At 41.6% G+C, this 23,329-nt stretch overlaps 1 protein-coding gene across 2 annotated transcripts in view; it reads right to left on the bottom strand.

Moving 5' to 3' along the window:
• Positions 1–23,329, bottom strand: part of PDK3 (pyruvate dehydrogenase kinase 3) — a 75,282-nt gene that overhangs the window by 42,749 nt on the left and 9,204 nt on the right. For both annotated transcript variants that reach the window (XM_026480173.4, XM_026480174.4), the window contains exons 2-5: positions 9,664–9,805; positions 5,749–5,820; positions 2,128–2,312; positions 168–257 (exon numbers count right to left, since the gene is read on the bottom strand). In XM_026480173.4, coding sequence (XP_026335958.1) covers positions 168–257; positions 2,128–2,312; positions 5,749–5,820; positions 9,664–9,805 — 489 coding nt within the window. The remainder of the gene's footprint in view (positions 1–167; positions 258–2,127; positions 2,313–5,748; positions 5,821–9,663; positions 9,806–23,329) is intronic.

Here is a 23,329-nt window from a genome sequence, read left to right as displayed (position 1 = left end):
TCCTGAACTGCCTAGAAAGAACATCTATTTGGCACAAGTGGCTTGGGCCCAGAGTGGCCTGATGAATCAGCAAAGAACTCAGCACCATAACCCTGTGGCCAAGCTGCCTCAATTAAACCACAGTCCTATTTGGACTACAATCACTAACATTATAGTGGTCGCCTTACCTTTCACGACATCAGCCACATTGCAAGTGGGATCAATACTTCCAATGTGTTTAGGATGAGCGGGGTTAGTGTCACCACCAAACAGAAGTGCTAAACAAACACAAAAGGGAAGGGAGCGATTAAAAGCAAAGCAGGCAATGTAGCCTTACAAGTCTTGAAAGGATTGTCTTATTTGTCAGAATCATTTTACCATCCAGAGTGACTTAAAGCTACAGAACACATACAATGAGGGGTGATCAGCTCTACTGGACAGCAAAGGAGGAAGGACACATTCTAAGATCTGCTGGTTGCAGTTAGCAGGTCTGAAAACAGTAACACGTGCCAGGGGTCCAGCCCTTTTTGCCCTGACCCCATGTGACCTGGATGAAAAAGTTATTTGTATCCTCAGCCAAGTTTACTCACCTTCTCGGTACTACTCTAGACATTGACTCCAACATTCACTACTTATTTGGAAAATGCAGTCTGTACTGTTAGTGCAGGCTTGCAAAGTGACTTCACTGTGAACATTTCAAATGCCTCTATCACGGGGAGTATTTTTCAATGTAGTATACACAAATAATATTTGTTCAAATATTTTTTTGGTCAAATATCTTTAAAACTACATTCAAATACTTCCACAATACACAAGATTTACAAAATACTACTTCTGAATAAAGGCCAAAAGGAGCCCCAAAGAAAAAAGTAATCTGAATCCAAATGTTTATAGGTGTACTTATTTTCAAATCAAACAAAAACTGGGGATAACTTAGATTCCACAAAAGGAGAATTTACATTAGGGAATAAAATAGGGAAGATTTTGGGACACCTGGGTGGCTCAGTCAGTTGGGTGTCTGCCTTCGGCTCAGGTCGTGATCCCAAGGTCCTGGGATCGAGTCCCATATTGGGCTCCTTGTTCCGCAGGGAGTCTGCCTCTCCCTCTGCCTGCCGCTCCCCCTGCTTGTGCTCTCTCTCTCTCTCACAAGTAAATAGATAAAATCTTTTTTAAAAAATGGGGATATTTTAAATTATGAAAAATGACAAGGGCATTAGGCCAATACATAAACTTCCAAATGATTAAGTGGAAGAAAAACAGAGGTGTACAAGTTTAATCAGTGATCTAAGAACATGTACATATATATGTAGACAAACACATTTAGGTAAAAAAAAAATTGTAGTTATGTAAGTAGCTTAATTGAATAGTAATTAGGTTCTTTTTTCATTTAAATTTCCTATACACTATCAGACACTTCTATTTTTAAAAGATATACATTTGGGACCAACCCACACATAATAATTATATAACAATCACTAATCCAAATAAATCAAATTAGTAGAGATGCTCTGCCCATTTTCTGCTTCAGCAAAGAGGATGATTTAGACTCTAGACATGTAGATGCTTTTTCACAAAATTATGAAATCAGGCAAAGAGACAATGCTGAAAATGAGCCAAAAAGTTTTTCTGTGGTGAGAATTTTAGTTGTTTTTTTCTTATCTGCTTATCATCCTGGTGAGTGAATTAAAACTCTCCATACGAGACTACAGTTTGACAACTTGCTTAATCTGATTTCAATGATCACTGTGAAATTAAAGATCAATTGCTCAGATTGTCAAAATGCCAATTCAATATTCCCAGTATCGACGTTTTTAAAACCAAAAGAAAAACACACAACATCCTGGATAAAGGCTAGCACACACTCTCAGAGACACATTAAAGTATTGTCTCGCCCTCACCAGGAATTTAACAGCAGAGGCTTAAAAGGCAGGCAGAGTTCCTGTCTCTAATATGAACATCAAAATTTCAAGGATTTCCATTAACGAAGAATACTAACAACAGCTTTTTAATAGATAGGATTTACTTAGGAAAAACTAAACTAGAAATGAAATTTCTACAGATAGTAAATTCTAAGTGAGGCAACAGGAAAACATTTGGGAGAAATCACTCTGGGTGCCCTTTCGAAAGTGGACCAAAAATCCAACTTACTGTGCTGGTTAATAAGCATGCGGAAAGAGATGCGGTTGGTATAGAACCGATCCAGAAAATACTGGATGTTACTGCTAATGAATGGATCAAACCCAAATTTCTCCTTGTATTCAATCACTCCTTGTGCCATTGTAGGAACCACATCATTGTGTCTATTTCTGACTTTAATCAGAACTTGCAGAAAGCTGTGTGGGAGGGAAACAAAAAGTGGTCAGTCTTTATATCTCACGCACTAATGCATAAACTTCCCAGCTGTCTCCAGACTATTTACGTGCTGGTATTTTTATAAGTAGAGATATTATCATTATGGACTACAAGGAGAAACTAAAGTATTACCCAAGGTTTTGCTTGAAACTTTCTATAAAAAAATAATATTTCTAATATTTCTTCTGACAACATGAGGACAATCCCCCCCCAAACTTCCAGGGATTTATTAGAAAGTCTTAAAGCAGCAGCTTCCATGAATAAATAATGTGAAACTTTTTAAGAGTAAAATTTTGAAATGAATTTCTCATAGTAGTAAAATATAGTGATGAAATGTAGACAGAACAAAGTCAATTAAAACAAACCAAGTCAAGAATTATGGTGTATTACTATAAAGATACAGAGGGAAAAATATACTAAGAATGGTAACTAAGAACGGACAAGTCAATGGAACCAAATAAAAAGCTTGGAACAAGGCCCGACGGCAAGTAAGTATGTGTGCATAAAAATTTAGCATATTGATAAAGTGACATTCCGAGTCAATAGGGAAACCATCAAATTAACTGGGACAGCTGGCTACCAATTTAAATCACATCCCGATTTTAACCCTTAAGCTGAAAACTTAAAGATTTAAACGTAAAAGAATGACATCACAGAAAAAATAAAAGAAAATCAGGTGAATAAGTATATAGTATAGTATGCCTTGGGGCAAGGAAAGCTGTTCTAAGCTTAATACCACAGGTAGAACCCTGAAGAAACAAATGATAGGACTCTGCAGAATTTCGTTAATTCTACAGGGATACAGGTTATAAAGTCAAAAAATAAAGTGAAAGCTGGGAAAAATACATTTGCAGAGCTACTATCTTTAATAAAGGAAAAGATAAGCACCCCAACAGAAAATGAGGCAAGGGATCTGGTATCAATGGGAAATCTACCACAGAGGCAATGCAGATGCCAACAACTTCCCCTTCAAAATAGTAATAGAAAAGCAAAACAACGCAGTACTATTCTCACTCATCACACCGGCAAAGAATAACCAGTGTCCTCTAGAGTGTGGAGGTGTAACTGATGTATTTCTAGGGGCAATTTAGCAACATATATCAAAAGACCAAAGAGAGTCATTCCACTCCCAGGAATTGATCCCAGGAAAATAACAGGACAAGGCCAACAGCTGTATTTAAGAGCTATTCTTAAGAGCCCTGTTTAGAGTAGCAAGAAAAATACAAACCATTCTACAACTCAATGACAGGAGGTCAAATCACATGACTTACCTGTAGACGGACCATTTTGAAACCATTAGTAATGGTATAGAGATCTATAATGTCCACAGTTATTTTTGTAAAACATATTGTGCACATACAAAAATATGGATGCCTAGGAAAAAGTATGGAATGGAAGGAAAATGTTAACGGTGGTTGTCCCCTGGTAATGGAAATTTGGAGTGACTTTCTTTTCACTTATCTGAATAGTCTTAACGTTTCTCAGTGATGAAATACTCCTGTAACAAATACACACAAAGACAGCAGAGATGAATAAATCAACTCTGAAACTGGAAGGTCATAATTATTCACAAGAAAATCGATAATGGACAATCTGTCCTCTACATAATGTTCTTTCTAATGTATTCATAAATTCAATACCACTAAAGTGGAAGATTTCATTACAGTAGAGAAGCACCTCAACTTATCAGAAGGGAGGAGAGTTGTCTCAAGGGCTCAGTTCTCAGAATGCTTCCCCAGTCTTCTGGGGTCTTCTTAACTTTATCATTAAGAGAAACAAGCCTGTTCTCTAAGCTGCTTTCACTTCACTTAAGTGAGCTCCCTGCCCGGACTGGAAAAGGCTCCTACTCTGAGTAAAGCGACTAGCTCATCTTCCTTCCCTTCCTTCGCTAAGGGCAGCGGGCTTCTGAAACCCCAACTATCCCAACTAGCTGTGTGAACCTGGGCAAGTCACCAAAACTCACTGAGGGAGAGCGGTTATCATTATGATCTCACGCGCACTGGATCCAGCACTTGGCAGTTTCCAAAGTGGGCTCATGTCCAGAAATTGCATCTGACCAATAACCTGTTCCAGAAACTGAGACAGGATTCTGGGGAACATACGGCAGCAATTTAATATTATTTACTTCCACAAATCTATACCCTAAAATTTGAAGCTAGAGAAGTCAATCCTAATTTCTAGGATGTCAGCAAAACAAACTGTTACTAGCTAATGACTTGTGAGAAAACAATGCTGCTGGATTCAATTCCTTTAATTTCAATACGTTAAATGACAGCAATGGCCTATAGCCAGGAGAACAGTGCATCTGGGGCTCTGACGCAATGCCTCCCTCCACAAATCACAAATCCATTCACAAAACACCTAGCAAAGTATACGACAGGTCGGGATTCTGCCCCCTTATATTTTAATTTACAACTAAACTGGAGCTAGCTGCTCAAGGCTCACACCGCTGGTTCCGGCAATGTGACTTTGTGCAGAACCATGCACGAAGGACACGGAACAAGGCTTTACAGAGCCAGCTCTGCTACCAACTAATGTTACAACTTTGAACAAGTCATTTCTCTTCTCTGACCTCAGTTTCCTTAACTGCGAACTAAAGGGTTGGGTTGAATGCCTCGAGCTACGGTTGCTTTTGTAACACAGTGTTTCTTAGTTCTTTTGCTGGAACACCTATATGTAAGGTCTTTGGTGTCACAACTATGTGGACCAGGCTTCTCCGCAGAAAGAAATTCTTCATACAACAGGCCTGCCATGTGCAGTCCCTCGTGTGTACGTGAAACAGGAGGAAAGCAATGTGAAGGGGATACTTAACTTCTCTTGGGGTAAAAACACACACACACACACACACACACACACACACACACACACACACTGGGAGCTAGGGTGAGTGTTTTCCAGTTAAATGAAGATGAAAGAACAGAAACATTTTCCATGAGCATGAGAAGTTAGCAGAGAATTCAGGTCGGTATATTAAAAGCACACTCTTAGATGCTGCATTATAGGTTTTCTGAGCTCAACTGTTAACTGCACTGAAAATTTTTTAAAAATTGAAAAAAAAAATTGTAAAGGCCTCAGTAGATAAATTCAGATATCCAGAGGCCACTGCATTCTTAAAACTACCACTAGGTGGTACGTTTACTGCAATATTTATAGTGAGTGGCTGGCACCAGTTCACCAGGAGTGAAAATATTAAGACCTAGATCATGAAACACATTTTGAAGGGTCATTATTCCTTTTGTACTATGTTAAATTAACTCACATTATTTAAAAATGTGATACTGAGTTGTTACCCATTAACAAGCTTAATGCTTTCATCCAAATTATACTTCTTGGTTCTGAACGACATGAGTTCCATTTACCAAAACATTTTTTAACCTGGATGTTTTTACTGTCAGTTAAGTTTGGTACCATACTTACTTATCCAAGACCTGTGGATCTTCAGGGCTCTTATTCTCGTATTCTAAAAGTTCAAGAAAGCTCTGCATATACCTAAAAAAGATGAGTCACTCTGTTAATTGCCTGCCCAACATCCATTCCTCCTTTCCCTCTGCCTAAGAGTACCCTAAATCTTCACTCAGGTATCTCCCCCATTCCCCCCTACCCCATTGTAGCCCAAGTGCTGCAGGGGAAGCCGATGCCATGCAAAGCTCCCGGGTGGCCTGATTTTTCCCTTGGTAATGGTATTTTTCTTGTCAGTGAATACTAACTAGTCCAATAGTCTAGGCCCAAGCCTGTCATTGCACTGCTGTCCCCTGAACAAAAGGACTGGCTCAGGAATGGGCACACTGCCCCCAATTCAGGCCAGTAAAATAAGAGGGAAGACTTGGTGGGGGTGTTTGGGAGAGAAATTAACTTGCTCTGCTTTTTGTACAGTGGGCTATGTGGATGTAAACCCTGGAATGTTGCAGCTATTCTGTCACCAGGAGGAAATCCAACCTGAAAATAAAGCCGACACCATGGAAAGCAGGGCCTTGATAATCTCATGAACCTCTAAATCGAACTAACACCAAAAGCTCATTCTATGGCTACATGAGCCAATGTTTGGTTTAGTTGGATTTTTTGCTACTCACGAACATATTCCAACTGGTACACCAAATGCACAGTTTGATTAGCCAAGACATGCATATGAATTGTAAGGAACACATGTGTGACACTAAAGTGCATGCTAAGAACTTAGAAACTAGGAATAAATGTTCCTTCTCAGAGTTAAACTAATCTCATCAACACTGCAAAGGAGGAGAAGGAATGCCTCTTAGGTCCTCAGAAACAGCTTCTGGATTAAAAATAGCTACATATCTCAATCAGGGCCAGTACAGGAAATAATGTGTCCAAAATAAATATCTGGAGAACACAGAAAAATGGGATCCAGAGAGGCACATTACTGAGGCAGCCATATCCAGACAGAACCCGCTGGGTCTGGAGGGGATTCAGAGATGCCAGCTACTCAGACGTGTGTCACCTCTGCTTTGGATCTGAACATGCCCGGAAAGAATTATCCCTTAATATAATTATTTCTAACAATTAATTACCACTAATCCTACTATCCCGCTTCGGAGGGAGGATGACGGTACTCCAGTAACAAAAAAATGACTGTGAAGCATATAAATACATAAACAGGAATAATGTTGTATTAATCAGCCTCACTTGAACTTTGTAACAATGCGTGATACTAAAGTATGTTTATCTCTGGATATACTTTTTAAAAGCCTCTGGGCAAATCAGGCTATGGATCAGGCACTGTTGAAATCATCAGGTCAAACCTCCTGCAGAGGGCAAAGTCAGCCAGAGGCAACAAGGCCCTCTATTCTGTCACACACCAGCAGGATTCTAGGGAGGTAACCCATCCTTTCCAAAGGGGGTAGTTCACTTAAAGAGCAAAGTCATGAGTGGAGAGGAGCCAAAGATGCTGCTGAGCTTCCCCGCCTGAAAGTCCAGAGAACAAGGAGAACACACTGTAGCTGAGGTGGGCTTCACGGCCTGTTATGAGTCAGAGGCACTTTTAAGAGGAAAACGAAATGACGGCCCAGCACAATGTGTGATCCTAAACTGGATTCCTACATTGGGGAGGCGGGGATTGCTGGGGGAAAAAAGAGCACTATTGGGGCACCTGGGTGGCTCAGTGGGTTAAGCATCTGCTTTTGGCTCAGGTCATGAACCCAGGGTCCTGGGATCCAGCCCCTGCCTCTCCCTCTCCCTGCTGCTCCCTGCTCTCATGTGCTCTCTCACTCTCTCTCTCAAATAAATAAATAAAATTTTTTAAAGAAGACAGCACTATTAGGACAATTAATGAAATGAGAACAAGTTCTCCCACATTAGAAAATATTACTGGATCAATGTTAAATTCCCAAATTTGATAATCATACTGTGGTTTTCTAAGAGTTGTTCTAAGGAGATACATACCAAAGTCGTTAGGGGTAGAGAGGCATGTCTACCATTAACCCAAATGGTTTAGGAAAAAAAATAATGTGTATCATATATGTATGTGTGTACCACGTGTTTGATATACCCTAAGTGTACACACACACACACACATACACACATCCAGAGAGAGAGAGAGAGAGAGAGAGAGAATATGAATGAGAACGGCAGAACAAATGCCACCAGATGTTAACAATTAGTGAATCTGGGTGAAGGCATATGGGAATTCTTGCTACTAGTCTTCCACATCTATCTGTTATATAGGCAATTATTTCAAAATTGAATTTTAAAAAAAAGGAAGACATGACACGTATGTGTTTGGGATGCCTACGGAAGAGAAATGTGAGACAAAAAAAAGAGCTGACCCCGTCATTTGAGTCTATACCTCGCCAGCAATTCACTTTGAAGCCCCCAAAGTAACTTTCACATAAGCGATAGATGTGCGACAGTCAGTCACTGCCACCAGGCCCAGGGGACTTGAAGGTCATCTAGTCAACCTCCAATCCCCACCACAATGACCCCAATAGTGAGTATACACTTCCTGCTGGAAATTTTCTGATGATACTCTTGAAGCAATACAGAAATCTCACGCAAACAAGCACTTGCTGCTCCCGCTGGAACAAACTATGCATCTGGGGTAGAAAGCAATGGACGATGAGAGCGAAGTGTTGTGTCTCCCCACCCCCGCCCGGGCTGCTCTCTGACCTCCCCTGGATCCCGGGGCCCTGGAGCCCCTGAGCCTGCCACAGGGAGGAGCTGCAGCTTCTCTGGCACAGGGCCTGGGCACCCAATTGCTCAGGCCACCCAATATACTGCTTCTCAGACGATTCACACTCAGCCCTAAGAACAGATTATAATTACTATTACTGAGGAGTAACTGTTAGATGTCCATTCCCTTTCAGTAGCCCAGCTGCCATTAACCGTTTAAATGCAAACTAATTAACAGTTCTATTCTCCTTCTCTCTGTCCACATCATTCCCTTCCCCTAAAATGCTCTCCCTGTCCCTATCCCTGTCCACTCCCTCCATCCCCCCAGGGGCAGTGCAAAGCCACAGCAGTCCCTTCTCCCCGCTCCTCTGCGTGCCCACAGGACTTCCTCTGCACTGGCTCGAGAGCGCTTTTTGCATCTGGCCTCCCCAACTCCTCCAGCTTTCTCCACAGTGACTTGTACTTGCTTTTATAATACACAGGAGACATGCAAGTGTTTCTCAAATATATGCAAATCCCTTTCTGAAAATACACCACCTGCTCTTACATCCTACCACACATCAACCTCACCCTGTTGACCTAGTGGGTAGTTTAGTCACAAATTCAACTTCCTCAATTAAATAACACATGCTTGCTGCATCAGAGCTGTACGTGATCAAACTTTATGTCATTCTCTGTTGAGATTTTTTTATTTTTCATAAGGCAAATGAAGCATATTAGGTACTGGTAATTTCACAATCCAAGGTTCCCCTTTTTAAATGACTTAATTTTCTCTAACAGAAATATTGCCACCAAGAAACTCTTTTAACAAGAAAACAAAAAGAGCAAGGCTGAGACTTGATCAAAAAGTGGCAACATCCCCTTATCCAAAGGATTGTAGACTCGTTCGTGTGGGACACTGTTGCTATTCCTTTAAATTTTTCTATACTTTCTAATTTTTGTTTCAGTGAGCAATTACATTTATAACAAGAAAAATAAAATTTGAAAAGTCAAGAAAGCTGTCTCGTACAGTTTAGAAGTCTTTTCATTAAGACAATTTGAAATTGTCAGTTAAAAAAAAAACTTTTAATTGCTTGGAAAATTGCAGCTATCCCAAATGACTCATTCCCACACATGCAGTAGACATACTTTTAGGGAAAATGGGCTCAATGCCAGCTGTTCAGAGCATTATGGGAAGACCCATCTAAAGCCACATTATTTACTTACCAACTCTGAACCAACCCCACCGAAGGGCGGTTAAGCAAGTTATCCGGCAGAAGATTAACTTCTCTCATTGTGTTGGCCAGTCTTACAGGAAGCTCCTTTCGTAGAAACATATATGAAGTTTTCTCACATGCATTATCTCTCCCTATTAAGAGACAATAAACGGTCCATGATTTTATAATCTAACAGATGGAATAATAAAGTGCTCTCATGATAGCATGGTTACTGGTTAGGAGGAGAAAATTAAACAGTCCTGTAGTCTCCAGTAAAATTTTTGTCCTCTGAAATTACAAGTTTAAGAAAATAATTTAATTAGGGGTGCCTGGGTAGCGCAGTGGTTAAGCATCTGCCTTCGGCTCAGGACGTGATCCCAGCGTTCTGGGTTCAAGCCCCACATCAGGCTCCTCTACTAAGAGCCTGCTTCTTCCTCTCCCACTCCCCCTGCTTGTGTTCCCTCTCTCGCTGGCTGTCTCTCTCTGTCAAATAAACAAATAAAATCTTTAAAAAAAAAAAGAAAATAATTTAATTAGAATAGAAAAAGAACATTATTCCAAGAGGCAACCTTGAAAGCAGGGTTTTTTTCTTAATACAAATACATTTCTAGTGTTCTGGTTAGTGATATAAAAATGACCTGGGATATAATCTGAATTTGTTTTCAAATAAACACTGTGGGAAAACTGCCAAGTACAAAAGTAGGAGAACACGTAAATCCACTCCTGTTCACAGGGGTTTCCAGAAGGCAACAGATCCATTCATTCACAAATATTCACCTCCTGTTTGCCGACTGCTTCCTGAGGTCTTCTTCAAATGTGTTTCTCCAGGAATCAGAGCTTTGTCACTCTGGGAAGCAGTCGCAGACCTGCTCTGATTGAGACTCGGGGCTCAGGATGTACCAGAGAAACGAGCTCACAGGTGCGCTCAGAAGCAGAGTAGTCTACTCTGACATGTCTGAGAGGGTAAGATCTGGTGTTAACCATGAAGACAGAGGCCACAGAGTCTTCGGATGGTTGCCCTAAGCTGCTTGTGCATAAAACTTATGTAACTAGGACACAGTGAGAGAAAAGGTACAAAGCAACCTGAACGAGGAAACCCAAGCCCCTTCCCCAGCTGTTTTGACCAGAGTAGCATGACCCCCAAGTCCTGCTTTAAACCTGATGATGACTGGGCGATGGGGGACATGAGAGAAAGACATGAGCTTTGGGGACAGAAACGTGCTTCAGCCCCAACTCCTCCATTTTGGGGGTAGGAAACCTTTGGTAAGCTTCTTAATTGCTCTAAATCGCAGCTGCCTTAACCTATAAAATGGGGATGAAATTTCAGTTTTTGTAAAGACTAAATGTGGTACATGTATGGAGCCTGACACAAAGCAGGTGATCAATAAACATTAGTCCTTCTTCTGTCCTCTGTGGTACTTATGGGTCCATCCCAACTCCCTCACACTCCATAGGCCTTCCTGATGCTCCGTACTGCCGGGAGGCTGTTTGGAGATGGGCAACCTTGGGGCCAGGCCCAGAGACAAACAAGCAAGGCTCAGGGAACACTTTCTCCTCTAAACTCTCCTCATTCTTCCAAATGTGACACAGGCTGCAAACCAGAGATCCAGAAGTAAATCTGATTTGCTAACACTTGCGGCCAAGTTCTGGTTTATTCCTTTTCTCTCCCCACTGAATAAGACTAGAAATAAAAGAACCCACTCGTGAAAGTCATCTGCAGAACCTTTCTTTCCCCCCACTGACCCCTGAGTCCCCTTCTCTATTTAAAAAAAAAGAGAATAAAAGATTAGTCTTAAACAACCCATCCCTTACTTCCCTCATTCTAGGTGACTATACTGAAGGCCTTTGGTGCATCTTTAACTCAACAACGATTCTGTCTTCCACTTTTCCCCTGAGTGGGGGAGAAGGGGTGTGACATCTCAGCAATGACCTTCCATCATCTGCTCTATAAACATTTATTTGGCTTCAGATGATTAACATTTAAAAGGACTCTGGCTGCTTTGCTTCAGATAATATGTATCATTCCTAAAACGTTCTATATGATTCTCACAGACAAATCATTTTAAGTGCACTAAAAGTGCCGATACTTAAAACAAATCACGGTGAATTGGATCACATACTGAAGGACCTGTTATTATCTAAGGTAAAATGCGCATCTAACTTTTCACATACCAGCAAAATACATCCTGGTTAAATAGAAAGGACACCTTTTTTTTTTTTTTTCAAGCACAAAAGAAATGTCACTGTTCTCCCTGTAGGAGAAGGAAGTGAGGGAATCTTAGGAGGAGAGGAAGGGGCTCACGGGGGTTAAACTGGAACTGTGAATAGCAGTATGAACTCAGGAGTCGAAAAAATTACCTGAATTTTCCGGACGTGAAAGTTTACATGTTTCAACTACCATGTCCACAGCATATTAGGAGCAGCAAATTGGAACCGTAGGGTCAGGGGAAGGGGGAGGACGGGGAGAAGTGGGAGCTGGCTGGCAGGTGGCAAGAGGCTGTCAGACCATGTCTGCGCTGGAAACCCACAGGGCCAGATGGTTTCAGAATGTCAAGGTTTTCCGATTTTCGGCAGGCAAAATGAGTACGTACATCCACTGTCTATGATATACACACGCTACAGTTGCGGCGAAATCTGGGAACATTTACATCGAACAGAAAAAAGACCACGGCCTGAAGTAGCTCAGGTCGTGTTTTGCCACCAAAGGTACAAAAAAACAACTGCAAGTTTAGAGCTTTTTGAACTTCAGAATTCAGATAAAAGACTGGAGACTTCCGGAACAATGTAGTAAGCCAAGATCATGTGCCAGAGTTAGACGTGGATTTGAATCCTGACTTGAGCCTCCAAAGCTTTATGGACGTGACAAGTGTCATTACGCTTGTAAGCCTCGGTGTAGCCAGCGTGGCCCGCTACAGGAACAGTACCTATTTCATAGAGGTGTAGTAAGGATTAAACTTCATATTTAACATTGACAACTTAAAATTCAGAAGAGGGGGCTCATTAAAGAGCCAGCACTACTGACTGCAAGTGATGATAAAGCAGAACAGCCCAAGGCCAAGGTGCCAGGTCAAATAACCTGATACTGGCTAAGCCCTGAGAGCTCTGCTGCATTCTGGTCCAGTGCGGTTACCTCTGCTCATTTGATGAGCCTACATAATTAAAAAGGGATTAAAAAGGATTAAACTATGTTGTGTCCCTACCATCCACTTTTATTTATTTTAAAATAAAAGGCCTTGATGCGTCCATTGGTCATCTCTGCACTAACCAGAGAATTCAATGACTAGGTATGGTCTAAGATAACCTAATACCAGGAGGCCTTTATTCTAGACATCTTGGGTTATCAGCTGGTCATGAACGAGCACAGAAAGAATCTTGTTTTGTCTCTGGATCCCCCGTGGCACCGATGAGAGTAGCTGATCTACAGTAGTTTCTCAATGATTTACTGGGAAGATAGAGAATACTTTCAGAAGTTTGTATTTTAAAAAAAGAATATCTGAAAAATCTCAGATTTTGCCTCTTACATTTTTTTTTAAGATTTTATTTATTTATTTGACAGAGAGAAACACAGCCAGTGAGAGAGGGAACACAGCAGGGGGAGTGGGAGAGGAAGAAGCAGGCTCCCAGTAGAGGAGCCCAGTGTGGGGCTGAATCCCAGGACTCCGGATCACGCCCTGAGCTGAAGGCAGACGCTTAACGACTGAGCCACCCAGGCGCCCCTCCTCTTACATTCTTACTTAGCTTTAGAGATGAATTCTTTGTACTCAGATACCTTAATTATACATCAGTTTAAACAAGGGGGTAAGCCTTTTTTTAGTTAATTAATGAACCTAAAAATAAATATGAAAGGTCCAACTTTTTTTCAACCTTTCTGTGGTTTTCATGGAAGTTGAAAGTATTTTATCCTATGTACTAATGCTGGATACTCAGTTTAAATCAAAGAGTTCCAACAATCTTTTTTTTTTCCCTTTGGTCAACTTAAAAAAAAGCGCCTTTTGGTTTTAATTGAATATCCTCTCAAAGGCTTCAGGTTTTATAAGGCTTCTGGCATACGAAGTATTTTCCAGTGATTCTTTCCAGTTACTCAGCTTCATTTTTTCCCCACTTACTTGGCTTTTCTACATTCCTTAATTTTGATTTTCTATTTTTATTCTGCATTTCTCTGTATGCTTCACCTTACTCAATTTTACCAATTAAATTTTTTCCTAGCATTACTTCAGAGGATGATGAAGGAGTGGGTGAGGGGCAGGGAACATTCTGACTTGGTGAATGCAAAGAAGTCATTGGTTTCACAGCATTCGCTCATATTTCTTCAGTTTTTTGTGCTCATTTGATGACCCTTCAATTCTTCTCTGTTTTCTGTTTTCCTTTTTTTTTTTTTAAGATGCATTTATTTATCTGAGAGGCAGGGGCAGAGCGAGAGGTAATGAGACTCTTAAGCAGACTCCATGCCAAGTGCTGAACCAGACACAAGGCTCGATCTCACAACCCTGAGATCATGACCTGAGCCAAAACCAAGAGTCAGACACTCAACCAACTGCACTACCCAGGCACCCCATTCCGTTCTGTTTCTCATACTTTGCCCTTTCATCGAAAAGTTGGAGACAATTACTACATTTGGAAAAGGTATGATTTGCTTTGTCTAGAGAGGTTCCAAATAACTTTCCATTCACCAAGACATAAGATGAATAGACACAGAAACACATATGACTTTCAAGCCAGTGCAGGGAGCCGTCTCAGTGACAGTTATGGTAAGAGAAGAGCATTTGACCCACCTTCTAAGAGCAAGAGTTCAGACTTACTCTTTATACCTGGTTTCCATAGTGGCCTGTATGTCTGGTAAATCTTTAATCCTCTTTCTGATTAATTTACAGGAAGCAGAACATTTCTTCAGTTAATAAAGTGACTTGATCATGTATCTTACAATTAAAGCAGAGGGTTGAGCACAGGCCCCCCAATATGGAGAGTCCCCTGTCTGGATTACTTGAGGGCTCTCCTTGTCCACATCTTTCAGTTTTAACACTTGCTGGGGATGGTTTGGAAGAGGCAGTAAGGGAATCAGGGAGCGAAAAAGGAGAGCAAGAAAAGAAAAAATTATAGCAAGGCATCAAAAACCAACAGAATAATAAACTCATTCCAGTTATGCTGAGTTTTTTTTTCTAAATACTGCCAACGAAATGTTTGAGTCTGCAATGTATTTTTACCATTAACCATGCTAAAATGGGCAAAATATAACTGAGAAAATACTTCAGGTACAGCTCTGATTTTTCTCCAGTTATGTCTTTTAGAAGATTTCAATCTTTTGAAAACACTGAATTTTAGAATCTTAAGTAATTAATTTTTGGACTTACCAGCACTAAGCAATGATTAATTGAATTGTCCTTCAAAAGAAAAGTTTCGTATACTTTTTAAGTGTTTACTCTGTGTCTAGAAATACTACTTCACTGCTTGAGAAGTTTCAGTTTTCCTTTATTTGGAAAAACTTATTCCTGAATATAAACAGAGATCAATAGAGGTAGCTTGGGGTCTACCAAACTTGAGGCTGCCTCCACTCTAGGCCAGACTGTGTTTTGGTTATTATTACTAATAGTGAGTCAGAAACTTCAGAACAGAAGAGCCAAAGATTGGGGATTTCACACACACCTCCTTCCCTATCAAATTCAATGCCCCAACAACATCCAGACATTGCACTACTTCTTTCAGTCCAATGTCTTATTTTATTATCATAACCGACGCTGTGGGTTAGGAATTCAGACAGGAAGCAGGAGGGATGGCTTGTCTGGGACCTCAGCTGGAAAACTCAAAGGCTAGGGCTGGAGGGGGGAGCAGTGACTAGACAGTGGGGAGCTGGAAGCTTCTGAAGTCTCCTCATTTACAAGTCTGAACCTTGGGCCGATTACTTGCCAACTAGGATGGCCTACCAGAGCACTAACTGGTGGCCTCTCCATAGGATTCCTCAGCATGGCGGCCTTGGGTTAGCTGGATTCTTGCATGGGTTCAGTAAACAAGGCGAAGCTGCATGGCCTTTTATGACTCGGGCTCAGAAGTCACACAGCTAGTCACAAAGCCTGTCCAGACTCCAGGGGAAGGGGACAGACTCCCCCTCCTCTTGAGGGAGGGCTGGCAAGGGCACATGCTAGAAAAGCATCATCATGGCCATCTTTACAAAGTGCGACCTGCCCTAAGATGTTCATGAGGTGAAGGTGATTTATTCCTCAAGTTACATTTTAAAGCACTCTTTTATTGCCTGAACTTGTTTCTTCTGGGGTCATTTTTTGGGGGCCATTTATTTATCTTAGTTTCTCTTTCTCACTGTGGGCTTCCCTCAGACATCTGGTGATCTACACTTGTTCAGTAATGCTTCAGAGTGAAGCAGCCTTCAAAGACCAACTAAGTGAGGACCCCAAATATCTGGTTACATAGGGCTTTTTGGTGGGATCCCAACACCACACCACAGGATCCCTAATTCTCCTTGAGTAGCTCGCTCAGTGTCATTAGCGAAGAACCCCCTTTTGCCCTTCACCGATGGATAACTGCCTGCCTACTAACGTTCTGATGGTCAGGGTCCAGGGTGACCCTACTGTCTGTAGACTTCCTGGTCATCCTGTGGTTTTCAGCCAGCCAGCCCTACCAGTCACTCCCACCCTCTCTCTATCGTACGTTACTGAGGCAGAAGCCCTTCCTGGGCTCTGCATTTAGCTCAGCAGCCTTGTTGGCCACAGTACCTTTTGGTTCTAGATCTGAGCTGTCTGATACTGGAGGCAACAGCCATGAGGGGAAATTTGAATATTCAGTTTTATTATGATATCAATGAGAAATTCCCCAAGTGTGATAAGTGTATCATGGTGATTAGCAGTTATTAGCAGAATACTCTTATGTTTATGATATACACACTTAACGTATCTAGGGGTCATCAGGACATTTGCAGCTCACTCTCAAATGGTTCAGCCAAAAAAGCATGTGTAGCGAAAGGGGAAGGAAAGGAGACAGGAAGAGGGATGGATGGAGAGGGGAAAGATAAAAAATATGGCAAAGTACCTGGTGGATCTAGGTGCTAGACATGGGTGTTAACTGTATTATTCTTACAACTTTTCCTAAGGTCTAAAATTTTTTCAAATAAAGATTTGGGAGGGACACTGTAAACAACCTAAATCTCACAAACCTGAGATCATGACCTAAGCCAAAACCAAGAGTCAGACACTCAACGGACTGGGTCACCCAGGTGCCCCTTAAAAGTAGTCTTCTAAAAAAAGGTCTTCCAATAACTAGAGCCTTTTTATTTTCTAAAAAGAATACAAACATCTCATATAGAATGTGCTACCATATGTAATGGAGGTGGGAAGCTCATGCTCATGTAATGATTTTTGTTGTTCTCTTCTTCTTAATGATTTTATTTACTCGAGAGAGCAAGAGAGGAGACAGCATGAGAGAGAGAGACAGCACAAGATGGGGGGGTAGAGAGGGAGAAGCAGGCTCCCCACTGAGCAGAGAGCCCGATGCGGGACTCGATCCCAGGACCCTGAGATCATGACCTGAGCTGAAGGCAGACGCTTCACCGACTGAGCCACCCAGGTGCCCCGATTTTTGTTGTTCTTATAGGAAAAAGGGATACAGGGTGATCATGATGGGGTTCTTAATTAAGGTAGGCGAGGGTTACTGGACCCTTCCCTGAGGGGCAGCCACCTCTGTGCGGAGGGAAAGCGAGTAACTCCCACTAGTGCCCTCTTCCTCTCTCTTCAGAATCCTCTTGACTCTTGGAAGGTAGGTATGTGTTCATAAACAGATTAGTGAGAAGCCTGCCCTTCTGCATGCCAGGTGAGGCCAAAGCAAGTTGTAAATAGATTTCACTGAGTCCACAATCTGTGCCCTCTGCCTAGGCAACCCCTCTGCCATTCCCCCCAGTCACTGAGTTCTATGTCCTGTGGGTCCCAGGATTCCTCAGAACACTGAAGAGTCTACTAGCACAATATGCAACACACCATATGTATTTAGTAAATATTTCCTAATTAGAACTGAAAATCAAAATATATAGGTTTATACGGAAACTTACTATTATAGAAACTTACTATAGCAAATAAAATTCAGGGATGCAAGGTCATATTTGCTGGTAATGGTAAATTCCTCTTATAGGTAGACCACTCCATTCTACATATTTGGTCAGAGGTATCAAATCCTTCAAGTTAGGGGAAGAGGAGCCAAAGGTAGGAAGGAAGGTGATAATAAAGTGGCAGTAACTGTCAGTATGGGGTGTCAGGCCAGGGAGTGGAGGAAAAAGGCATGGATGTGTTCAGAACTGATATCACAAACAGAGCTCTGACCAGCTAGAGCATGTGAGTAACAACTGTAGCCAAAGCCACCGCAAAGACTCCTATCAACCTAATTCCAGAAGGGCCTTTAGGATCTAGTCCTAACGGTGGACTGGTAAGTTACAGGATGCCTTGTCGTCATGGAAGCAGGAACATTTAAGTAAAGGTCGCCATGTACTCATCTTCGAGGTGAACTGAAGCAAAATGTTAAGTTAACCGTTACAGTGAATGAAGAGGCTCCAAAGCCAGGAACTCTCAAAGCATTTATGAACGGAAAGTACTGTTTCTTGGAAAATGCTCAGTTTTTAGAGCTGGGACCTTCAGCCAACAAACTTTAAGATAATTAGCATTCAAGGTTAAGAGCTCCCTATGCAGCTTTTATTCTTAGCAGGAAGCTGATTTCATCCAGGAAATGCTGTGTCACTGACTTCCCATAATAAAAGCATAGCCAACATCTACTGAGCACCTACCATGTGCCATGCATTGTGCTGCGTGTTCTCAATTTCACCAGTATTACAAGGCTATGACGAGATGCTATCGTTTCTATTTTGTAGCTAAAGACACTGAAGGGTAGTGATCTGCCCACACTCGCGCTACTGGTAGGCACCAGAAATTAAGATTTGAGTACAAGTGCACAGAGATTGCTGCTCACACTCTCAGAGACAATAAGCAGGCTAACAAGTGGTGGTGGTCCCCAGAATAAGAACTGTCTCAGTGTAAGTAAATGAAGTAGGTACCAGTCTGAGAGTTTGGAAATGGTAAGACTAGATGAGCGGTAGAGTATGCAATTTCCGGATTGTCTAGCAGAATAAATTTAGACAAAACCTTGGTATTACTAACACAGACTATGTTCGCTGGAAGGAAGGGCATTGGGGGTAGTGGTATATTATGTTAAGTGAAATGGTATACTATGTTGAACTGAAAAGAGCACAGGTTTAAAAGCTCCATCTACTTGAGGGGCGCCTGGGTGGCTCAGTCAGTTCAGCGCCTGACTCTTGATTTCGGCTCAGGTTGTGATCTTAGGGTTGTGAGGTCCAGCCGGACCCATGGTAGGTGTGGAGCCTGCTTGAGATTCTTTCTCTCCCTCTCCCTCTGCCCCTACACGCCCCCGTCTACCCACCCTTCAACGAAAAAGAAAGAAAAAAGAAAGAAAAACTCCATCTACTTGAATTTTAGGTGTGGTTTTGCCCCTAACTTTGCTTAGGCAGGATATTTAAATCATCTAAGCTTTGGCATCCCCATCCAGGAAATGGAAGTATCTACTCCACTTGGATGTTGGGAGAATCATAGCTACATCTGCCTACTATTGTGCCTGCCACGGAATGGTACACAAATATAAGTTCCCTTTGCCTCCTAGAGAGAATAATTTCTGGTTCACCTTGGAAGAGATGGCAAAGATGTCATGTCAACAACTAGTTGATGATTCGGGCAGGCTCTTCCTTACTTGGGAGTTCTACTTTCTCACAGATAAAACTGGGGAGGTTGGAGAGATGATCTCTAACCTCAAGCCCCCACTGGATGAATCTGAGAGGGTTAGATTTTGGTTTGTATCTCTATATAGTTATTTATCCTACACCAACCTTGCCTAATAATGTCAATTCTCGAACAAGTCTGGAGAGAGCATTGCTCTGAGTAGGCAGCCAAGGAAAGGAGCCAGAAATCAAGAAAAATAGTACACCATTTTCTGTGTGCTCTTCTAATTGTGTTCTCCACCCAGAAAGCCTCCAAGGACACTTTGGATGAAGGACAAGAGGGTAAACATGTCACACATTCCCAGAAACCACCCCTATTACACGAACCTTTGAGGGACCGGTAGGGACATCAGGAAAGCATGCCACAAAGCCACAGGGTTCATAAATTTTGGCTAGCACATATAAATTTATGTACTTTCCCTGCTTCTCACTTATCTGTAAGTTTCTCAAAGGTAGTGACTATGAAGTGACAATTTCCCAAAGCTTCTCGATTTCTACTTCACTCCAAATCCAGGTGTTCAAGTAATGCTGATGGACTCCTAAACTACTTAAGTGTCAACGTTCAGCATCTCACACACTCCAGCCCCTGAACTGGTTCACAGCCCTTAGGCTTAGGCAAAGAGTCTACTGGATCTAACACAGTTCTCAGCACACGACAATCACCCGGGTAACTCCAGCATACCAGCACTGGAGCCCCTACCTCCAAAGACTGATTTAATTGGTCTCAATGAAGGGCAGGTGTGTCTCTCTCTCTCTCTCTCTCTCTCTCTCACACACACACACACACACACACACACACACACACACACACCACCCCCAGATTATTCTCATGAGCAGCAGGACTAAAGACCACGGACTAACATGACTCACAAAAAAATCCAACCAGGGAAAACAAATCAAAACCTCCTTAGGCTCAGACAGAAGCTATTTGCCCATCTATTTTTAGTCTCTGTTTTCATGTTTGAGATTTGTTTCAGCCTCTTAGGAAACTGGCCGAGAACGTCCTCATAGTTTTAAGAGACTTTTCAGCGTTACCAACTATCCTTTTTCTCCTTCTCTAGATGATCCTACATGGGAAAGATAAAAACTGCTGAACACGTTTCATGAAGGAAATGGCTGTACTTCAGGATGCCGTGACTCTTGACAAGCGGCAACTGGGTACCTGTCGCTCCTTCCCCTCTAGTGTGTTTTTGTTTCCACACTGCTCCCGATCCTTAGCTACTTCCTCAGCTACAGAGGGGCGGTAAGTTGAGCAGATCCTGGGTCCCCTGGCTCTACTGTATGTGTGGGTACTTTTCTTACCTGCCCTGAGTAACATGGACACGACTATTGTGAGAAGTCCACGATACTATATTTTATACCAATGTTGGTAAGTACTCCGAAAACGCCAGCTGAATCTACTCAATCTTTTTCAGTTTCCAAAGAGTCCATTTTCATTTCCTCCTTAAACAGCTTTGCTGAAGCCAAGCTGAGGCTAAAGAAGCAGAAATAGGAGTAGGTAGGCCTGAGATGACATGGCAGAGAATCTGGAAAGAAGGCTAACCAAAGAAGTGGTCTCCTTCTATATAAAGGGCAGTTTCTAGGGAAAGGGACACTCACTGTGATCAAGTAGCCGAAGGGATGATTAGAAATAAAGTGCTCACTTGAGCACATTACCTGACCAGTACAGGAAGAGCAAGATGCCAATTACCATTTCGCTTTCTGTTTAACATCGGAAGTGGGAGGAAATCACCAAATTTATACACGGAATATCTGCTACCAAGTTTAAGGAAACATTGTACTCTACTAGAACAGAGCCAAGGAAAGGTTCAGATAAAACCTGGAGTATGCTCTGGTCAAGTGAAAATGTAACAATTTGTTGGGAAAAGATAGGTATGTTACAAATCTCAAAGGACCCTACTGTTTTCTAGCCAAGGAGACATTGGGGAATATTTAACTTTCTGCTCCAGGAAAATGTTAGAGAGATACTTAGTAATTTATTCCCAATAGTGAAACTATTATATACTGACCTCTGTGCCCTAGTAAGAAAGCACACAACACTGGTACAACTCAAATGGTCCAGCGGAATCACATATCAAGTCTAAGAATGAAAACAAAATCATGACTGCTTACGTGATGCTTCAGGAAATAATCTATGATTTGGTTAGAACCCCAACTATTCAATTAGAGGGAAGATAAATAAAGGCCTTTGTAAATGTAATAGTTTGCTATAATTTTTGTGCCATTCATTGCAGCAGAAAGTATCATCTCAGTAAAGATGAGACACTGACCAGAAACAGGGTTCTCCTTGAGGGATATGAAGGATACCACCAGGGGTCTCAATCAAACCCAGCTCTGCCCCCAGGGGAAGTATGGAGGTAAATTGACTGACCTCCCCCCCCCCCATAAAAAGGGAAATGGACTAGCTGAATGCTTCCAGGTTGTTTCTATTAATGCCAGGCAAGCCATCCACAAACCCTTAGCACACTTTCCTGTAAGTTAACTAATTTACCAAGAAGAATAGGTGGGCAAGAACAGCAAGAATTTCTAAAAATGTATGGTAATAAATAAGGAACTGCCCTTACCAAATTTCAAGACAACTTACAAGGCAAAAGTTAACATATATTTAGTTAAAATCAGAAAAGTCCGACTGAATAGAATCCACAAATATAAACTACTCTGTGAACTGAGCACGTGATAAAACAGAAACAAAGAAAGATCTGCGGTCTTAATAATTGTTGCTACACAACTAGACAACAGAACAGAGCAAAAGTGAGTTAGCTACAAAAGTCCCGTCAGAAAGGGCAATAAATTCCAGAGGGGTTTAGTACAATTTGCAAAATGCTACAGGTGATAAATCTGACCATGATAAAAGCACTGTAAATGACTGAGTATATAAAAACTCAGACTGTGCACTAAATAAAAAGGAAACCATATTCTGCATGAACATACATAAATACATGGGCAAAAGCTAGAAGGCTATCACCAAAAAATGGATGGAAGAATTAGAGGTGATATTCTTTCCAAATGCCTTTAATTGTATACTTTTATAATTACTTTACAAAAAAAGGGAACACAGTGGGAAACAATATTTACACAGCACAACAGGTTACTATGCCAAATAGATACAGGGAATTCATGCAAATGATCAAAACTCCAGATTCCAGTTAGTAAATGGTCAAGGACACTTTACACACAAAAGGCATAGAATAAACCCACACGGGGAAAAAGGAAAATGTTTAGCTTCTGTGTTACCTACTATACAATTAAAATCATAAAACCTCACTGTGGCAGGGCTGTGGAGAAACCAGTACACTTAAACTTTGCCTTCCACATGATAATTCCACTCAGGGGCACACACCCTATAGGTAAACCACCGATTACCTGGAAAAGGTTTAGCTAACTCCAAATTATGCTCCAGATAGCCAAGATTTACTTTCACTAGCAAATGGGAGAAACAGATCGCCATCATTTAAACACAAATTCAGATCAATCACTGCAAGCTACTTTAACAGGATACAATTATCTTAGACTAGAGGTGGAAAACTCTGTAAAGGGCCACCTGGTAAACACATTTGGCTCTCTGGGCCAGTCAACTCCACTGTTGTGAATGGACAGAAGCCACAGACAGTATGTAATAAATGGGCATGTTCCAGTAAAACTTTATTTACAAAAACAGGTGTCATCAAAACCCACAAAGTATACAACACGAAGAGTGGATGTCTAATGTAAACTATGGACTTTGGATAATAATGATGGGCCAATGTTGGTTCATTGATTATTAACAAACGTCCCACACTGGCGTGGGATGTTGGTGGTGAGGGAGGCTATCTTTGGGGAGGGGCTGTATGTGGGAGCTCCCTGTATTTTCTGCTCAATTTTGTGGTGAACCTGAAACGATAAAAAATAAGGTCTACTAATA

This window comes from Ursus arctos, chromosome X (assembly GCF_023065955.2).
Source record: "Ursus arctos isolate Adak ecotype North America chromosome X, UrsArc2.0, whole genome shotgun sequence".
In the NCBI taxonomy this organism is placed as follows: Eukaryota; Metazoa; Chordata; class Mammalia; order Carnivora; family Ursidae; genus Ursus; species Ursus arctos.
Note: the sequence above shows the minus strand (reverse complement) of the source record. Positions and strands in the feature narration are given on the sequence as shown.